This window comes from Notolepis coatsorum (assembly GCF_963971535.1).
Source record: "Notolepis coatsorum genome assembly, chromosome: 2".
Taxonomy (NCBI): domain Eukaryota; kingdom Metazoa; phylum Chordata; class Actinopteri; order Aulopiformes; family Paralepididae; genus Notolepis; species Notolepis coatsorum.
Genome location: NC_140166.1, coordinates 110,051,893 through 110,073,004, shown reverse-complemented (window position 1 = coordinate 110,073,004; position 21,112 = coordinate 110,051,893). Strand labels below are relative to the sequence as shown.

General features: G+C 47.5%; 1 protein-coding gene across 1 annotated transcript in view; it reads left to right on the top strand.

Annotated features, from left to right (window-relative positions):
* The window catches only part of efl1 (elongation factor like GTPase 1), a 438,901-nt gene that overhangs the window by 19,227 nt on the left and 398,562 nt on the right, over positions 1-21,112 (top strand). The window contains exons 6-7 of the mRNA XM_084308272.1: positions 3,473-3,610; positions 16,706-16,956. Coding sequence (XP_084164398.1) covers positions 3,473-3,610; positions 16,706-16,956 — 389 coding nt within the window. The remainder of the gene's footprint in view (positions 1-3,472; positions 3,611-16,705; positions 16,957-21,112) is intronic.

Here is a 21,112-nt window from a genome sequence, read left to right as displayed (position 1 = left end):
TCAAATCCATGCATTGAGCTCCGTTTTTATTACATGTTTTATCACATTCTTGTTCATTTCATAACATTTTCATACGATTTGTTTTGAAAATATTGAGGCCAACATGGCATTTCACTATTTCGAAAGCCTTTCTGGTGATTCTAAGGCGAGATATGAGTCAAAGAAACTCCCCCTGATTACCACGACCACAACATCAGAGCGAGTTAGCCGAACGTTAGCCACCAGCCACTCTGTGATGGTATAAAACTTCCGATTTGGATTTCTGTTTTTGTCATTAGTATAACGCGTAACACAGCAGCTCTTTGGCATTGTGAAGGACTGAAGAAAAGTCTGCTTGATTGTCTTTAATTTGCCGCTTTAACTATCCGTTTCTCCACTAAATAGTGTACACAATGTACCAGGCGGGGCAGTTTCCCCCCACGCTGCAGTTGCGTAGCAATAACAGACAGGAAGTTGACTTCGAGAATGGTTAGGGTTAGGCATGCAGTTGTTAGGGATAGGCGTGTAGTTGTTATGGTTAAGGTCATGGATAGGTGTGTAGTTGTTATGGTTATGATTAGGGATAGGCGTGTATTTGTTATGGTTAGGGTTAGGCATGTAGTTGTTATCGTTAGGGTTAGGCTAGGGCTGGGGGCGATAAAACGATAACGATAATTATCGCAATATATTTTAATAATCGATATCGATCGATAATAAAAAGAATATCAATTTTTTTCTTTTTTTCTTTTTTATTATTGTGTGACCTGCAAGAGACAGTGAGCATACTTGTCTTTCTTGCCTGCAACTTAAAGTAATGGCTTTGCTTGTCCAAATGACAATACTGACCCAATTGAGATATCTTTTTCTCTTGTCCATTTATTTTGTTTGCTTTCTAATTTAAAATACTGTTTGAAACCGTCTGTACACAGTAGGCTATGTGTGCTAGCAGAGCTAGTCTCCAGTCGTGAGTCACAGTGCACATGTGCGGTGGTCTGTCCACCAAAAAAGCGCCAACAGATTGAAAAGAAACTAGCAGAGCCAGAACTGTTCAACTCCCCTGGAGCCACAGCCAGCAGAGAAGCCTGTTTACTTTAGCTTTTAAACCAGCTGCAGCCTGAGAACTGGAGTGTGAGGGGCTGTAACACTAAATATGGCGGCAACGACAAAGAATTGCTGCAAAATAAACATACATTTGTTGTAAAAAAAATAAAGAAAAAATCTTTTAATTTATTATTATAAATTTTTTTAATACTGATAACAATATCGATAATTATCGATATCGAGTGATATGCAGTGGTGCAGTCGCGGTCACACCCGGTTACACGCCGTGTTACCAGATCACTGAGGCAGAAGTACGCGCGATCGCGCACGGATGTGTACTCGCGTGTACGCGCACACAAAAATGCGCTGTATCCATTCGTTGTGACAAGTACCCGGCCACCGTTTTACATAACAAAAAGCGCAGGTAGACTAAGTGTCTGGGTGTTGGCTATCTGAATGCATCTCCCCCTTCATTCTGTGTGACACAGGCAGTGGAGGTGAATACTAATGTGGCTCGGAATTCATGATGGGGGTCTACCTGCTTATGATATTGAATCAAGCGTCTGTGCTGCGCGCCAGCTTTCCACGCGCACATTCACACAAATAGAGAGCAAGAAGAGCTTGTATGATAGAAAGATTGCACTTGCGTATATGCGCTTGTGTGTGTGTGTGTGTGCGTGCGTGTGTGTGTGTGTGCGTGCGTGTGTGTGTGTGTGTATAAATCAGTTCTGTGCGCATGCACGTGCACGTGGCGTGGCGTGTTACCAGTTCCCATATTAGGACTGCACCACTGGTGATATGATAACATTATCATATCGTTATCATGATAAGGTTTTTGGCCATGGTTAGGCATGTAGTTGTTATGGTTAGGGTTAGGCATGTAGTTGTTAGGGTTAGGGATTGGTGTGTAGTTGTTATGGTTAGGGTTTGGCGTGTAGTTGTTATGGTTAGGGTTTGGTGTGTAGTTGTTATGGTTAGGGTTTGGCGTGTAGTTGTTAAGTCAAGTCAAGAGTTTTAATTGTCACGGCATACAGGTATACAATGAAATGCGGCTGGTCTTGCCCGCGACGATGTGCAATACAGTGGTACAACATATAATAGAATCCAATAAAAATACAGTGGTACAACATATTAAAGAATCCAATAACAACAACAGTGCAATAAACAGGTACATGGTGTGCCATCTCGGTATCTGTACATAGTATTTACAGAGCATATAGGACATGCTAGGTAGCTTTAGTAGTGCAATACACTGTTCCTGTTATACTAATTTAAAGTGGCCTTTCCTCTGGCCATAAGTGTGCGTGTGTGCGGCATGAGTGTTAAAGTGGCTGCTAGTGTGTGAGCGTGCTCAGCGTGCGTGTCGTGTAGTGTTGTCAAAAATATCGAAGTATCGATAAATATCGATACTGAATATTTATAACGGCTTCGATACTCATTTCCCGAAGTACCGATACTTTCTGCAGTATCGGTACCAGCTGGCTTGCTCCCGCAAGTTGTTGACAGACAGACGCGCTGCCAGAGCCTTGCTAACTAACGTTAGCTCACGGAACGATCATAGAGCCAACACTAGGTAGCTACTAACGTTAGCTCACGGAACGATAGAGCCAACACTAGGTAGCTACTAACGTTAGCTCATGGAACGATAGAGCCAACACTAGGTAGCTACTAACGTTAGCTCACGGAACGATAGAGCCAACACTAGGTAGCTACTAACGTTAGCTCACGGAACGATAGAGCCAACACTAGGTAGCTACTAACATTAGCTCACGGAACGATAGAGCCAACACTAGGTAGCTACTAACATTAGCTCACGGAACGATAGAGCCAACACTAGGTAGCTACTAACGTTAGCTCACGGAACGATAGAGCCAACACTAGGTAGCTACTAACATTAGCTCACGGAACGATAGAGCCAACACTAGGTAGCTACTAACATTAGCTCACGGAACGATAGAGCCAACACTAGGTAGCTACTAACATTAGCTCACTCCAACGAACGTGCATTCGCCAGAAAGATGGATGGAATTGCTGGACGGTAAGCAGATCTTTTTAATCTAAGTCTGATACCGCCTCGTCTTCCTCTATGTCTCTTTCTGCCGTTTCCTTTGTTGCCGTTCTCCCGCTTGATTTCTGTTAGCCATTCTGGGCATAAAGTGTCTCCCAACTCCTCTTTGAGTCCGGAGTTTAGGTCCATAAGTGTCTGGCGGTCGTATGACATACCCGCCAGTGATGTTTTAATAAAAAAAGTAGAAAAAACAAACATAATAGCTAAAAATGTGCACAATCGTCGCGGAGCTAAACCAAAGGCGACTGACCGGGGTCGCGCCATCATACAATGGTTATGGTTAGGGTTTGGCATGTAGTTGTCACGGTTAGGGACTAGGGAATGAATGTCAGTCAGTGCAATGTACCTAAAAGTGGCCTATATTATTTGTGTGTGTGTGTGTAGACCCAGGCGGTGCTGCGGCAGGCATGGTTGGAGAACATCAGACCAGTCCTGGTCATCAATAAGATGGACAGACTCATCATGGAGCTGAAGCTCACCTCTCAGGAGGCGTACACCCACCTGCGGAAGATCCTAGAACAGGTTAGTGATCTATACACCCACCTGCGGAAGATCCTAGAACAGGTTAGTGATCTGTATACACCCAGCTGCAGAAGATCCTAGAACAGGTTAGTGATCTGTATACACCCAGCTGCAGAAGATCCTAGAACAGGTTAGTGATCTGTATACACCCACCTGCAGAAGATCCTAGAACAGGTTAGTGATCTGTATACACCCAGCTGCAGAAGATCCTAGAACAGGTTAGTGATCTATACACCCACCTGCAGAAGATCCTAGAACAGGTTAGTGATCTATACACCCAGCTGCAGAAGATCCTAGAACGGGTTAGTGATCTATACACCCACCTGCAGAAGATCCTAGAACAGGTTAGTGATCTATACACCCACATGCAGAAGATCTTAGAACAGGTTAGTGATCTATACACCCAGCTGCAGAAGATCTTGGAACAGGTTAGTGATCTATACACCCAGCTGCAGAAGATCTTAGAACAGGTGAATCATCTGTACACTTACAGTACCTGCAGAAGATCTTAGAACAGGTTAGTGATCTGTATACACCCAGCTGCAGAAGATCTTACATTTACATTTAGTCATTTAGCTGACGCTTTTATCCAAAGCGACTTACAAGTTCTGTACGACAAGACAGCAAGAATCTATCAGCTGAGTAACAATGTTCATCAAAGTGTTGTGTGTTACAGTGTATGTTACGAAGGATCAGATTAAACCGAATATATATATTTATTTATTGATATATATTGCATAGTATTTGTATATCGTTTGATATCCCTTGTATATTCCTTGTACATATACACGGAATATCCCTTTAGTCCAGCCCATAATAGTTCATTCTCCTATTGGACAGTGGTCCACCGGCGCCAGGGACCGGCCCCCGGAGCCAAGTTCAAAGTCACCGACACGACATGTCTGTACTTGCCCGGCCCTGCCCAGGGATACGGCGACAGAAATGAGAGTGGCACTATTTGTGCACTGTGCGTATAAATACGGCGCAGGTGAATGTAGAAGACCCTTAGCCCCTTACCTCCGTACCCTTCGTGCACTTAGCATGTTACCGATAAGTTGAAGCCTCACCCACGATACAACGTGCGGTGAAGTATGGCCTGTTTGGCCTCAGAATAGAGTATCGAGACCGCGTGCGAATTAATAACTGAATTGTCAGAGTTTGGCACTATACCGTCGAGTGCGACATATTTCTATTGAGTCTTTAATAGTCTATTTGTGTATAGTGTATCGTGCGGTTGGAATTCTATAGTGACCAGCATCTCCAACGCTTTCTCGTATTAGCTAGAGTTCTTATCCAGGCTGGGCCGACCGCATGGCGCCTTCACCCGAGGAGACCTAGGCGAGAACCGTATGGACATGTACACTGGATTAATCTACCCGACGACTACATAGCCTTTGCGGCTGGAATATATTTGCTTTGGTCCTATGATTTATGGAGCGGATAATCGCCGACGCCTGCACGTGTTGGATTTACCCCGAGAGGAGTCAAGTCGAGTCGGCGCTCAGAGAGCCTGAGGCCGCCTAGCTTTCTTCACTGTAGAGCTACAGTCTACAAGAGAACCAAGCTGTATTCGTCTGTGGATCAAGAGACTACTGCACCGGCTTCTGTACCTGAAGTCTCCCTAGTCATCGTTGACCAGACGTCCTACTACCGACAGATCTTCTACCCCCCTTGCTGGCTTACAACCAGTGGGAACCCCTTCCAGTATCTCCCGCTATTACTAGTGTACCATAGATATAATTCCTTAAGATTCAGGTTGTATAATTACCTCCTGCGTAACCAGAGAATGGACATTCGTTATTGATTTGCCTACGCACATTCCTTTGCCTTACAAGTGCATTCAAAGAATAATGTAAAGTATCCTATGTACCTTTTATCCATTAAATACTTGATTAATACCTTTGACTGGAACCGATTTCATTGTGGGAAGTGTTCATCATATTCATATATCGTGTACTGTATGGCCAGTAATTAAAGTACATAAAGCGGTAGTGGTTTAATGATACCATACTTATCAATACAGTCAGGGAATTGTACCCCTCAGTTACAATTGGTCCTTCGAGCCGGATAATAACTAGTGTAATATTAATATAGTGGTATTAATATTGAAATGGCCTATGATGAACACTCCACAAAACGGTCCTCCTAAAGTAGATCGCCCGCAGCGTAGACGGCAGACACCTCAGTATTTAGAGGATTACGTTGCCAGTATACTACCTAGCCTTCTACAGACGGTAAACACGGAAAAAGTAGAAAGTAAAATTATGTCCGACCCTATCAACCAGACTACCCCGCCAACAGAGGCCCTAGTGGGTTCTAATGTAACTGACCAAGCTCACGGTAGGGAGCAGGAGGGAACTGACACGACTTTACCCCCCGCCAAGACCGAAGAAGTAGTCCCCGGAGAGCTCCAGGAGAAAGATAACCCTCCAGAGATGGAACTCTGCCCGGTACAAGAAGAGGAGAGCGCCCAGGAGATAGAGCTCCAGGACTCCCCGCAGGAGAACGCATCTCCAACGAGTACTGCCAGGAGCGGATCACCTCAACCAGCGTCTTCCCCCAGCGAGGCGGACAAGATGCTGGCACAGGCATTCCTCGCCAGCCTAGCAGCCTCTACAGAGCGCGATCGACTCCAAGCAGAGCGCGATCGACTCCAAGCACAGACGCTTAGTGAGCGCGAACATTCTTCCATGGAAAGAGAACGCCTCCAAGCGCAGCAACGGAGCGACGAAGATCGTATACGTCTAGAGATTAGATGCCTTCAGACGGAAGAGAATATGGTAAGAGACCACGCCGAAGCCCAGCGCGCCGCCGCCGAAGCCCAGCGCGCCGCTGCCGGTGCCCAAAGAGAAGCAGAGCGCGACATCGCTCTCACCAAGCGCGAAGCCCAGCGCGACCGATTACAAGCGCAGCTAATGGAGCAGCTGATCGCCAGGGCAACACCCCCTCCCTCCGCACGGGGTTCCAGGGCCTCGTCAAGACACGGGTCAAGGGCACCCTCCCCTAACCGATTAAGCGACCCTGAGCCCGACCACCAGAGAGAGCCTATACCCCCCTCCGAACTCCTTCCCCGACCGGTCCCAGTGAGACCCAGCTACAAGGAAGGAACGGTATACACCGCGGAGAGGCTAAATAGACGACTACAGGATCTAGAGGACCTGACAGAGGAAGAAGAAGAAGGAGAGGAGGAGAGTCAAGCCCGACAGCAGCACAGAACTCCACAGGACCAGGAGGTCCAGTACAGCCCAGGCTCTACCCCCGCGGCTCTGCGCTACAGACCCCCGACTCAATTCACGGGTGAGATTGACGCACGACCAGTCCCGAGGAATAGCACCTGGATACGCGGGCCATGGTACCCTGCCGGTACCAGCCCACCGAGAGGCGTAAGAGGAGACTCGCCTAGGAGGCCTCTCTTCCAACGCTCACCGATGTGCCAGCCATCTACGGCATCATACATTGGCACACCGACGTTTCCAGACTTCACCCATGAGAACAGAGCACAGTACACGGAGCTACGGATGTGCTTAGAGACAATGATGGCTGATGTAGCTGATGAACGCCACAAGTATGCTATCCTATTGAAGCACCTCAAGGTGCCCCGAGCGCACAATATAGCGCTGGCCTATGCCACCTCTACTACCCCATACACAGCGGCTCTAGCAGCACTCGACCAAAGATATGGACGCATATGGGACTACGTAATACAAGAGATAAGGCATATTGACCGCCTACCCCCAGCAACAGACAATCGCTCACTAGACGACCTGTCTATCAAGGTACAATCCCTGGTAGGGATGCTGGGGGCGCAACGAGAAAAGGGTATGCACGAACTATACGCAAACTCTAATGTCGAGAGGATTTTAGAGAAGCTTCCGCCCGCCCGACAAGAGCGCTTCAGGCGGCAAAGAGACCACCGTGATCCTAACGGTCCCGAGCCATCCCTCCTAGACCTAGCCGACTTCCTGGCGAGAGAAGTCAGCAGCCTGCGATTGGATACATTCGTGCGGAGCACACCAAGCTCCAGAGAGGGACCTAGGAGAGCAAACGATGGCCGAAGATTGGTGACTGTCATGCACCAATCAGAACCAGTACCGAGCAGCAAGAACCACAGTACCCCCTCGATGAAAGAGAAGTGGAAGATGGTGTGCCCGTACTGCGAGAAAGAACACTGGTTGTCACAATGTGACACATTCAAGAAGATGACCGCCGACGAAGTGGGTCAATGGATAAAGTCCAACCGACGCTGTTACCGATGTGCGCGCAGTCACATGGCAGCCGAGTGCCGCTTAAAGAAGAGGTGTAGTCGGTGTGACGGAGCCCACCTAGATGTCCTACACGACAGTAACAGAAGAAAGCCCGCACCCTCAAGCAGCACAAAGGCAAGTGTTATGTACATTGACCCCGCCAGCAGCGGGGGCGCCCGAGTGCTCTTAAAGGTGGTCCGCGTAACACTGAGTTACCAAGACAAGGTCATGGACACTTACGCCGTCCTTGACGACGGGTCAGAGAAGACCCTTCTCCTCGCATCCGCTGCGGCCCAGCTGGGGCTGCGGGGGAGCGAAAACCAGATGACGATTCGGACAATAAGAAGAGATCTAAAGACGATAAAGGGCGAGAATGTCTCCTTCACTATCGCAGCAAGCGGGCAGCCAGAGAGACGGTATAGGATTACTAATGCTTTCACCAGCCAAGAAATAGGCCTGTCGCAGTACACCTACCCCATCGCCAAGCTGATGGATAAATATGTGCACCTGCGTCAACTACCTATCCCGCTCATAGACGGTGCCACCCCGACCCTGCTGATAGGCTCCGACCATGCAGACCTCATAGTCCCGATAGACCGGGTCCACACAGGGCCCAGAGGCTGTCCTGCAGCAGTCGAGACCCGCCTAGGATGGACATTACAAGGCCCCCTCGCTAAGTCTCTTAACCGAACAGCAGCCACTAGCTGCCTCCACTCCAGAGTGACAGAAGAAGACACCACCCTCCTACAGCATGTCGAGAGGCTATGGACACTAGAGACAATGCCCTTTAAGAACGAAAAGAAAGACATTCGTTCCAAGGAAGACATTTACGCCATAGCACTCCTCGAGCAAGGGACAAAGAGAGTCAAAGTCAACGGAGTGATGAGATACGCAACTCCACTCTTGAGGCGAGAGGGTATGCCCACCTTCCACGCCCCAAAAGAAGCGACGGAGCGGTATCTATTGAACACAGAGCGGCGCCTAGCCAGAGACCCCGCTCAAGAGACTGTGTACCGCGCTGAGATTAACAAGCTAATCACAGCGGGACACATAAAGAAAATTGACATTAAAGAGGCCGATCAGACGACCGAATCATGGTACGTGCCGCACCACAAAGTCCACCACAACGGCAAGGATCGTATTGTGTTCAACTGCAGCTACCAGATCGGATCAAAAAATCTGAATAAAGAGCTCTTGCCCGGCCCAACACTCGGCCCTTCCCTACTAGGCGTGTTACTACGTTTCCGCCAGGACAAGGTGGCCATCAGCGGCGACATCAAAGGGATGTTCCTGCAGGTGAGACTAGTGGAGGAGGACAAGCCCCTGCTGCGGTTCCTATGGAGAGAGAGGATCGGGGATGAGCAACCAGCCATCTATCAATGGGAAGTCCTCCCTTTCGGAACCACATGCAGCCCATGCTGTGCTACGTTTGCACTGCAAAAACACGTCGCAGAGGACCCAGCAGCTGATGAAGAGGTCCGAAAAAGTGTAGAAAATAGTTTCTACGTGGACAACTGTCTGCAAAGCGTCTCGACGCCAGAAGAAGCCGAGGCCCTTCTACTCAAGCTCCGCGCCTCCCTGATCAAAGGCGGCTTTGATCTCAGGCAGTGGGCCAGCAGCGACCCGCAAGTATTGCGCAGCCTCTCCCCCGAGGACAAGGCAGCAAGCAGCGAGACCTGGATGGCGACCATCCCAGGAGAAGCCCAAGAAATGACATTAGGACTAGTCTGGCGCTTCAAAACAGACTCGCTCCATTATAAACACACACCCCTGACTAAGGAGCAGGGAAGGTCGACTGCACTACCGACCACCAGACGGAGTGTATACAGAACACTCGCCAGACAATATGACCCGTTGGGATGTATTCTACCTTACACCACCAGGGCAAAGATGATTGTAAGAGCGTTATGGGACAAGGACCAGGGCTGGGACGACCCCATACCCGAACACCTTGCATCCACATGGAGAGAGTGGGAGACGGAACTCAGCTCACTCCCAGGTGTTAACATACACCGCAGCTACTTCCCACCCACAGTGAGGCCGGAGACGTGCCAGATGGACCTGCACGTCTTCAGCGACGCCTCCGAAGTAGCCTACGGCTCGGTGGCCTACTTGCGTGCCCGAGAGGAGGGAGGAGAAATACATACTGCTTTCATCCTGGCTCGCTCAAGAATAGCCCCACGAAAGCAACAATCTATCCCGCGTCTAGAGCTCTGCGCAGCCCTAGCAGGAGCGCACCTCGCCACGTTAATCCAACGTGAACTCACCATCCCGGTGCAAAGAACAATCTTGTGGTCAGACTCCACGACAGTACTCACATGGATCCGGTCTGATTCGTGCAGATACAAGGTCTTCGTGGGGGTCAGAGTCACAGAGATTCAAGAGTTAACAGAAGTAGCAAGCTGGAGGTATGTGGACACAAAACACAACCCAGCTGACGTCATCACCCGGGGAATGTCCCTGGATGACCTCACCCGTCACAACCCATACAGTGACGGACCAGAGTTTCTCAAGCTCCCGGAAGAAGAGTGGCCTACACCCACCCCACGGGAGGCGAGTAAAGAGGAGGCCGAAAACAAGAAATCTGTGTTCTGTGGATTGAACACACTCGTCTCCACAGACCCCGACATAGACGATTGCCTCACCCTAGAGAGTGCGCAGCTAAAAACATTTCTGTGGCACCACCCAGAGGTTCAGCCCACTACTGACATTTCAGCAGCTGACTACGAAGAAGCAGAACTTCTTCTACTACAACGAGCCCAGAGAGACTCGTTCCCCGATGAGCTAGACTGTCTACAGGGAGCAAAGCCCGTCCCATCAGACAGCAGACTGCTCCACCTAGCACCCGAGAGCGACGCCCATAGTCTCATCAGAGTGGGTGGTCGTCTGCGGAGAGCCCCAGACTTACCGGATGACGTCAAGTACCCGATAGTCTTGAACAGCCGACACAAGGTCACAGAGCTGATCATAAAGAAATACGACGAGGATGTGCACCACGCAGGGGCAGAGAGAGTCTTCGCGGAGATCAGACGTCGTTATTGGATACTGCAAGGGAGAGAAGCAGTGCGGCGCTTCCAGCGAACCTGTCTAGACTGTCGTAAGTGGCGAGCGCAGCCCAGTATACCCCGGATGGCTGACCTACCTCCCTGTCGCCTCCGACTCGGCGACAAGCCTTTTCACTCCACCGGTATGGACTGTTTCGGCCCGCTGTATATAAAGAAAGGAAGAGGAACCGAGAAGCGGTGGGGTATTGTATTCAAATGCATGACCACCCGAGCGATGCATATAGAACTCCTTCCAACCATGAGCACAGACTCATTCCTTATGGCCTTCCGAAGATTCACATTGCGGAAAGGCAAACCGTCTATATTGTTGTCTGATCACGGGACAAACTTCAAAGGCGGAGAAAGAGAGCTTCCAAGCTATGGGCCCAGAACTTAAGACCCACCTCGCTCCATCCCAGATTGACTTCCAGTTTAATCCCCCGAACGCACCTCACTTCGGTGGAACTTGGGAACGAGAAGTACGTTCAATAAAGACAGCCCTGTACGCCGTGCTTGGGGCCCAGACCGTGGCGGAAGAAGTCCTAATGACAGTCCTCACGGAGATCGAGGGAGTATTGAACTCAAAGCCCCTCGGTTACGTCTCAAGTGATGTAGCAGATGTCGACCCAGTCACCCCCAACACACTCTTGATGGGGCGGCTGGACCCCGCGCTACCCCAGACAATGTACAGGCCTGAAGAAGCGAACGGCCGAAGAATGTGGAGGTACAGTCAAGTATTGGCTGACAAGTTTTGGAACAGCTTCCTACTCCACTACCTACCGTCTCTACAGACCCGCCAGAAATGGGTAAAAGAGAGAGACAATTTGACAGAAGGAACAGTCGTTATGATTATCGACCAGTCACTACCCCGAGCTATGTGGCCGGCTGGCCGCGTAAGCAAAGTGATCACCGGTGCCGACGGAAAGGTCCGAGCAGCTGAAGTGCTCGTCCAAGGGCGGACCTACACCCGACCCGTGGCGAGGCTAATAGAACTGCCAAGGCTCCCCGATACCATCGATGACGACCATGACCCCATGACTTTGTGAACTGACTGACCCTCACAACAGACATTGAGTAGAGGACAGTGCGGTTAATCTGTCTCTGCTTAGCTAATTAGGTGGGACTAATTAGGGGGCGGCTGTTATGAAGGATCAGATTAAACCGAATATATATATTTATTTATTGATATATATTGCATAGTATTTGTATATCGTTTGATATCCCTTGTATATTCCTTGTACATATACACGGAATATCCCTTTAGTCCAGCCCATAATAGTTCATTCTCCTATTGGACAGTGGTCCACCGGCGCCAGGGACCGGCCCCCGGAGCCAAGTTCAAAGTCACCGACACGACATGTCTGTACTTGCCCGGCCCTGCCCAGGGATACTGCGACAGAAATGAGAGTGGCACTATTTGTGCACCGTGCGTATAAATACGGCGCAGGTGAATGTAGAAGACCCTTAGCCCCTTACCTCCGTACCCTTCGTGCACTTAGCATGTTACCGATAAGTTGAAGCCTCACCCACGATACAACGTGCGGTGAAGTATGGCCTGTTTGGCCTCAGAATAGAGTATCGAGACCGCGTGCGAATTAATAACTGAATTGTCAGAGTTTGGCACTATACCGTCGAGTGCGACATATTTCTATTGAGTCTTTAATAGTCTATTTGTGTATAGTGTATCGTGCGGTTGGAATTCTATAGTGACCAGCATCTCCAACGCTTTCTCGTATTAGCTAGAGTTCTTATCCAGGCTGGGCCGACCGCATGGCGCCTTCACCCGAGGAGACCTAGGCGAGAACCGTATGGACATGTACACTGGATTAATCTACCCGACGACTACATAGCCTTTGCGGCTGGAATATATTTGCTTTGGTCCTATGATTTATGGAGCGGATAATCGCCGACGCCTGCACGTGTTGGATTTACCCCGAGAGGAGTCAAGTCGAGTCGGCGCTCAGAGAGCCTGAGGCCGCCTAGCTTTCTTCACTGTAGAGCTACAGTCTACAAGAGAACCAAGCTGTATTCGTCTGTGGATCAAGAGACTACTGCACCGGCTTCTGTACCTGAAGTCTCCCTAGTCATCGTTGACCAGACGTCCTACTACCGACAGATCTTCTACCCCCCTTGCTGGCTTACAACCAGTGGGAACCCCTTCCAGTATCTCCCGCTATTACTAGTGTACCATAGATATAATTCCTTAAGATTCAGGTTGTATAATTACCTCCTGCGTAACCAGAGAATGGACATTCGTTATTGATTTGCCTACGCACATTCCTTTGCCTTACAAGTGCATTCAAAGAATAATGTAAAGTATCCTATGTACCTTTTGCTCCATTAAATACTTGATTAATACCTTTGACTGGAACCGATTTCATTGTGGGAAGTGTTCATCATATTCATATATCGTGTACTGTATGGCCAGTAATTAAAGTACATAAAGCGGTAGTGGTTTAATGATACCATACTTATCAATACAGTCAGGGAATTGTACCCCTCAGTTACAGTGTAGGTTAGTTTATTAGGACAAGTGCATGACAGTAAGGTTAGTTAATCATTTCAGATAATGGTTGAAGAAGTGCGTCTTTAGTCGACGGCGAAATATTGGATGTGTTTCGGCTGTCCTAACTGGGGTGGGTAGTTCATTCCACCATTGTGGGGCAAGGACTGAGAATAGGCGGCTTCTCTTTGATGACCCTCCGGGAGCTTGGATAGGAGTAGGTCTGAGGCGGCCAGAAGATGCAGAGCGTAGGGGTCTTGAGGGTGTGTAGTTAGAGACCATTGACCGGAGGTAGGCGGGATCGGTTCCCTTTGCCGCACGGTATGCCAGGTCGAGGGCCTTGAAGCGGATACGTGCAGCAATGGGGAGCCAGTGCAGGTCCCTAAGAAGTGGGGTGACATGGGCCGACTTCGGTAGGTTTGAGATCAGGCGGGCCGCTGCGTTCTTAATGAGTTGAAGAGGCTTGGTGGCAGTGGCCGGGAGGCCAGCTAGCAGTGCGTTGCAGTAGTCGAGGCGGGAGATGACTGTTGATTGATCACTGATCTTAGAACAGGTTAGTGATCTGTATACACCCAGCTGCAGAAGATCATAGAACAGGTTAGTGATCTATACACCCAGCTGCAGAAGATCTTAGAACAAGTTAGTGATCTATACACCCACCTGCAGAAGATCCTAGAACAGGTTAGTGATCTATACACCCAGCTGCAGAAGATCTTAGAACAGGTTAGTGATCTATACACCCAGCTGCAGAAGATCTTAGAACAGGTGAATTATATGTACACTCATCTGCAGATCTTAGAACAGGTTAGTGATCTGTACACTTACCTGCAGAAGATCTTAAGTTAGAACAGGTTAGTGATCTGTATACACCCACCTGCAGAAGATCCTGGAACAGGTTAGTGATCTATACACTCATCTGCAGATCTTAGAACAGGTGACGGTCTGCATGGTGTGTGATCTGGACCCCAGCAAGGCTACGGTAGCTGTAGCTGCTCTTTCCGTGGGAATCATAATGAAAGTAAAGTAAATCTAACGGCCTCTCACCACTTATCTTTTATCCATGTCTTACTGTATGTCATCAATAACAGATTACATTTTTATCCAGGAAACGTTGACTGAGTTTCACACTCATTACACACATTCACACCTGGGAGTAGCTGGTCCCTGGCTGTGTATGTAACACTATGCTGGCTGCCTGTCATCTTGCCTCAACATCTTGATTATAACGTAGAGATCATTATTTCACTTAAAGTCGTGTTCTAATCAAGACGTCGGCACCCAGCCAGCAGACAGGTCAGTGTAGATGCTTCAGAGTCAAATGAGATCATGCCCACTGCATTCATCTGTGATGCGTTATCATGAATCCCACTGTATCTCTGGGCGAGATGTGATGAACTGGCCTCCCATGTCGTGCTGTGATTGGCTGAGATGCTCTCCAACTCTGGCCTCCCACTCTCCACTGGAGCTAGAGGATAACGTTATGCTAGCCAGCCTTATTGTCGCTAAAGTCAATTAACTCGTTGACGGCCAAACACGTAATATTACGTGTTTCACCGCCAACGCTTGAGCGCCAAAATCACAATCTATCTTGTTTTTAGATCCTTTGATATTTTTCCTTTGATCCCTGTTCTAAACGGTCAGCCGGATCACTCTAGGTATCCCTGGCTCGTTTGCCTACGTTGGAACTGCAATGTCGATCGAATCTCACCAGGTGGCAGTATCGCCTACCTTTTGAACTCTGATTGTCTGAACTAAACTGTCTCTGTCCTGCTGCCTTTCTTTCCTGACTCGCTCTGAGGGGGAGGAGCTCTTGCAGAGCAATCGCTAGGAGATCTCCTCGCCTCAAAACCTATAGTTTCCCGTATACGAGTAATTACATATAAACAAGTAATCGCGATCGCCGATGGGATCATTGGAATTATTCTTTTTGGAGTACCTTCTGGCTAAGGTAAGGTATATTCTATGTCTATTCTACCGAACCTGAAACATGTTTCTGTAACACAGTGTCTTATTTTACCGGACCTAAACCAAGCTTTTTCTAACAATCACATTACCCCCCCCCCCCCCCCCCCCCATGATTTTGTGAAGACACATATGTACATGGTATATACCTTTGCTGAGCCAAAGACACGAGAGCTCTGAGGGAAACTGCACACAAACTGGTATATATGAAGGGAGAGTGGAGGTTGATTGCAGACCAGCCTCAGCTGTTGCTGGACTGGAGTGAGATGCTGATTGCAACCAGCTGGTGCTGGGGCTGGAGGCAAGAGAACACCTGAGACACAGATAGTTAGACACAGGAGGGAGACAAAAACAGAACAACAACCAAAACATGCCTATATACATAACAGATAACATACATAACTCCCCATATATATATACATAAGGACACCGTCCATAACATGGGGTTTCACGGGATCAACCAGAACGATTTGGGCTTATTGCATATAACACGTCTTATCTCGTGATCTAGGGAAAAAGACTGGATTATTTTGGAAATGGGCGATGTTTAGCGTGTAATAAACTACAAATTACAGTGTGTAGAAACAAACTCTTTTTTACATGTTGGACTAGAAATAGTGTCTGTCAAATGAGCCATACTATTACTACTACTAGAGGGTGGCTGGGTAGCGCAGTGGAGAATGCACTCGCCTACCACCGCAGATACTCTGGGTTCGAATCCAGCGGTACCTCCGGCTTGGTCAGTCGTCCCTACTAACACAATTGGCAGTGTTAGAGGGTGGGAAGCCGGCGGAGTATGTGTGTGTCCTGGTCGTTGTAAACTGCGGTTCCTACTGGTCGGTCGGGCGCCTGTTCAGCAGGGAGGGGATCGGGGGGAAATAGTGTGAACCTCTGCACGCATTACATTCCCCCAGTGAGACTCCTCGCTGTCAGGTGAAAATAAGCAGCTGGCTGACTCTTCACATGTATCGGAGGAGGCATGTGGTAGTCTTCACCCTCCCTAGGCCGACAGTAGGGCAATGCGCGCAATGACCAGGAAGGGAATTGGCATAATGACTAAATTGGGATGGGAGAAAATACAGAAAAAAGTGAGAACAAAAAATAGATAAAAAAAATAAAATAAATGAGCCATACTATTGTCTCCATAGCTATAATTTAGAATATACAATAGCTCCGCAAAGATCGTGAAAATGGTCAAGAAAAGCTGGCGCTAGCCAGTGCAGATGGGGAAAGCTTGTGGTGGGTGCTCAAAGAGTTAATATAATCTGACAGAGTATTTGTTAAAATACTTAACGTTGGCCATAGTGTCTTAATGTGGATGTTATTAATGTCTTCCTCGTAGGTTAATGCAGTGACAGGATCTCTGTTCACATCCAAAGTGCTGGAGGATCGAGCTGAGGAGGAGAAGAAGAAGAAGAAGAAGGAGGAGAAGGAGGAGAAGGAGGAGGGGGAGGAGGGGGAAGAGAGCCTAGGAGGAGACCAGATGTATGACTGGAGCACTGGGGTGGAGGAGACAGACGACTCCCACCTCTACTTCTCTCCTGACCAGGGCAACGTGGTCTTCGCCAGCGCCATCGATGGCTGGGGCTTCAGGTACGACTGCTGTCACGTCCAGCGGCTTTGATTTGATTTTTATTTGGAAATTACAAACACATCATAAAAACGAATTATCATGACCAATTTGTATTCCTGAGGATATCAACTAAAAGCATTAATTAAAACACTTATTTCCAAGGTGGTCCTTGATGGAAAACATAAAAAACATAAAAACACAGCACATATTATAGCCTACTAGGAAGAAGTAGAGTTTCAGTACCCCCTGTCTACTCTCGCCCTGGAATCTGATGTCCTGCCCTATGGCTGCTGAGCCATTTGCTCTTCCCATAGTTGAGCCTTTACCTTTGTTTTAAAAATGCTTTTAGTTTGACTTTGCTTGGTAGGCAGAGGTAGTTCATTCCAAAGTACAACACCTGTGTAGAAAAAGGAGCTTCTTGCTATCTTACTCCTAGGCTTTAGGAACACTGCAAGACATAATGCTAGCTCTGGTGTTATGGTCGTGTAGCTCTCTTACCATAACCACATGACCTTTCAAATATTCAGGGGCCCTGTCGTTAACAATGTTATATGTGGTTTAGCTTTAGTTGTTTTACTCTTTTATCTACTGGTAATAGTCCTACTTCTTCTCTTCATATCGGTCCTATATGTGTCCTGAGAGGGGTGTTTAACATGTATCTACACACATTGTTCTGTGCAACCTGCAGTTTATTTTTGAGTTTTTGGGAAAGACCGCTATACCATGCAGAACAAGCATAATCAAAATGACACTGGATTAGAGATGCAACTAATATGTTTTTAACTTTTAGGTTTAGATCACGTGTGTATCGATATAGAAATTTTACTTTCTTTGAGACTTTAGATAGGACTGTCACTGCAATTTCTTCTCCGGAGAGAGACTGGTCAAGAGTGATTCCTAGATATTTCACACTTGTTTTGGACTCTATGATGTTCCATTCACACTGTACTGTGATCGTTTTCCTATTCCTGAGCTTCATTTTAGTTCCAAATAAAATAGACTCTGTTTTTCCTAAATGCAATGAGAGTTTGTTATCTATCAGCCAGTAGGGTCAGTTCTCTACTGAGAGTTACCTCAATGTTGTGTGGGTATTTTTCTGATACAAGTAAGGTGTCATCTGCATAAATCATTGTCCTACAGGATACTGCTGCTGGCATGTCATTAACACTTTCACTGCCACTCACGAGATATCTCGGGTTTCCGATAGTTATGTTGAAAGCCACTCACGAGATTTCTCGGATTTTTTATTTTATTTTAGCGATCTGAAATCATATTGCATCACGCGAGCCTACCCTAGTATACCCGAGCGCCGCCGGCGATCAGATGTGGAAAAAAGCGCCCCCTATCGTCTCCCAGATGACATAAGGGATTTTGGAATGGACTCAATGAAAATGGATGGGGAAAAAAATCCTGTACTCCACATTTTCCAGTCCACTGATGCAACCGGGGTTATCACAGTTCATTCTGGAGCCTCTGAGACCCGCGGAATCATGTACTGCACTGTACACACGTTGGATCCATACACTTATCGATTTTTTCGAAAGGTGATCAGGAATTGGAATATACCAGTTGGATAGTCAAGTCAAGTCAAGAGTTTTATTTGTCACGGCATACAAGTATACATTGAAATGCGGGTGGTCTTGCCCGCAACAATGTGCAATACAGTAGTACAACATATAATAGAATCCAATAGACAACATTGTGCAATAAACAGGTAACATAGTGGGACATCACGGTATTTGTACATAGTTATTTACAGAGCATGAAGGACATGCTAGGTCCCTTGGTAGTGCAATACACTGTTACTATTCTATTTTTAAAGTGACCTTTCCTTTGTGGCCATAAGTGTGGGTGTGTGCAGCATGAGTGAGTGCTTTCTCATGTTAAAGTGGCTGCTAGTGTGCGAGCGTGCACAGCGTGTGTCGTGTGTGTGCTAATGTGTGCTTGTGTGTGTAGGGTTCAGTGTTCTGTGACCCTCAGTGTTCATTGTTCAAGGCTCTGATGGCCTGGGGGAAGAAGCTGAGCCGAAGCCTCTCTATCCTAGTAGCTGGTGTTCGCAGGTGTCTGCCTGACCTCAGCAGCTGGAACAGGCTGTTATTGGGGTGGTGAGGGTCTTTCATTATTCTGCAGGCTCTGGATTTGCACCTAGAATGGCGCTGCAACGACCGGCTGCCTTTCTGTTCGCTCCGTCGAGACTGTGCTTACTTTTGTTAATATTTATAGTTTTAAGAGTTTTGTCTGTACCAACAGTTAGGGATGGGAATTGATAGGATTTTATCGATACGATTCCATTATCGATTCTGCTTATCGATTCGATTCTTTATCGATTCCCTTATCGATACCTGATCAATTTATAATTTAAATAAATAAATTGGAAATGCAACAGAACTACATTTAGTCATTTAGCTGACGCTTTTATCCAAAGCGACTTACAAGTTCTGTACGACAAGCCATCAGGAAGGGCACAACTCTATCAGCTGAGCAACAATGTTCATCAAAGTGTTGAGTGCTACAGTGTAGGTTAGTTTATTAGGACAAGTGCATGACAGTACGGTTAGTTAGGGTTAGATATATATTTTTTTATTCAGATAATGGTTGAAGAAGTGCGTCTTTAGTCGACGGCGAAAGATTGGACGTGATTCGGCTGTCCTAACTGGGGTGGGTAGTTCATTCCACCATTGTGGGGCAAGGACTGAGAATAGGCGACTTCTCTTTGATGACCCTCCCGGAGCTCGGATAGGAGTAGGTCTGAGGCGGCCAGAAGATGCAGAGCGTCGGGGTCTAAGCTGGTTAGAATAACAACATGCAACTTGACATTTCTGATTGTCATTTATTGTTGAGCCCCCATGTCAGAAAAATACAAAAACTGTAAAAAATAAAACATTAACTATAGCCTACACTTAAATAAAATAATGTATTTGAGATTCTCTTAAAATGTATTTATTTTTTTATTCTTAAACTAATTTAATCTATTGAATAACAGGTTGTTATTCCTCTGACTTCTGTCTCACTCACACTCACACTCTCTCTCTCACACACACACACACACACACACACACACACACACACACACACACACACACACACACACACACACACAGAGAGAGAGAGAGAGCTCCCTCCCCGGGCCCCTGTCCTTTATGTATTGGCTTGTGTTGCTACACGGACACATTTGTATGTTGCACCACTGTACTTCCTGGCTTACAGACGTGTAAATAAGCACTCACGTCTCTCATTATATGTGAACTAAAGAGTACAAGGTTTACACAACAGCCCCCACCTGCTGTTTTATTGTATTTGTACCTGTACTATCCGCTGTCAGCTGTTTATCTCTCTTTGTGAGCTTGATTAAATAGCGTTAGCTCACGTTAGCTCACGTTAGCTCCGCGGCTAATTTTAGCTCACCCTGATCTAAATCAATGACTAGGGTTCTAAAGCATTCAAGTAGTTTTCACTGCACATAGAAGTAGCCAAACAGCGGGAGCATTTCGGGAGCATATTACCAAAACCCAGGCAATTTCGATCCCTTAAGGAATCAAATAGAGTCTGCCATGGCTACATGCTAACGTAACGTGATTGCGCAACTGTAGGCAGCGATAAGGGAATCGAAAGTCACAGGAGCCACACGGTTCCAGGCATCGGCCAATTAGGAACCGGTTCCCAATGGGAACCGGTTTTCGATTCCCATCCCTACCAACAGTAGGTGCATTTAATGTGTATGACCGTCAGTCACTTATAGACATCGGATTACGGGAAACTTACCGATTGGATTACTCACTGGACCAGCTTTCCGAACCGCAACAATGGCCTGAGGAGATTCTCCGGAGAATGGGACCAGATCCCTTTGTTCCCGACCCCAGGAACAAAGGATCCAGACGGCGTGGGAAGAGAGCTGGGATCCGTAACAGGCTGAGATCCAGACGCCACCGAACGCCATTACCCAGTATATTGCTAGCCAATGTACAATCAATTGACAATAAATTGGACGATATCCGAGCAAGGATTCAATACCAAAGAGACGTCAGAGACTGCAACGTTCTCTGCTTCACCGAGACGTGGCTGGCGCCGGACGTTCCAGACCACGCAATCCAACCGGCCGAACACTTCTTTATCCACCGCAAGGATCGTACAGCAGAGTCCGGTAAACAGCGTGGAGGAGGTATTGCCTTCATGTTT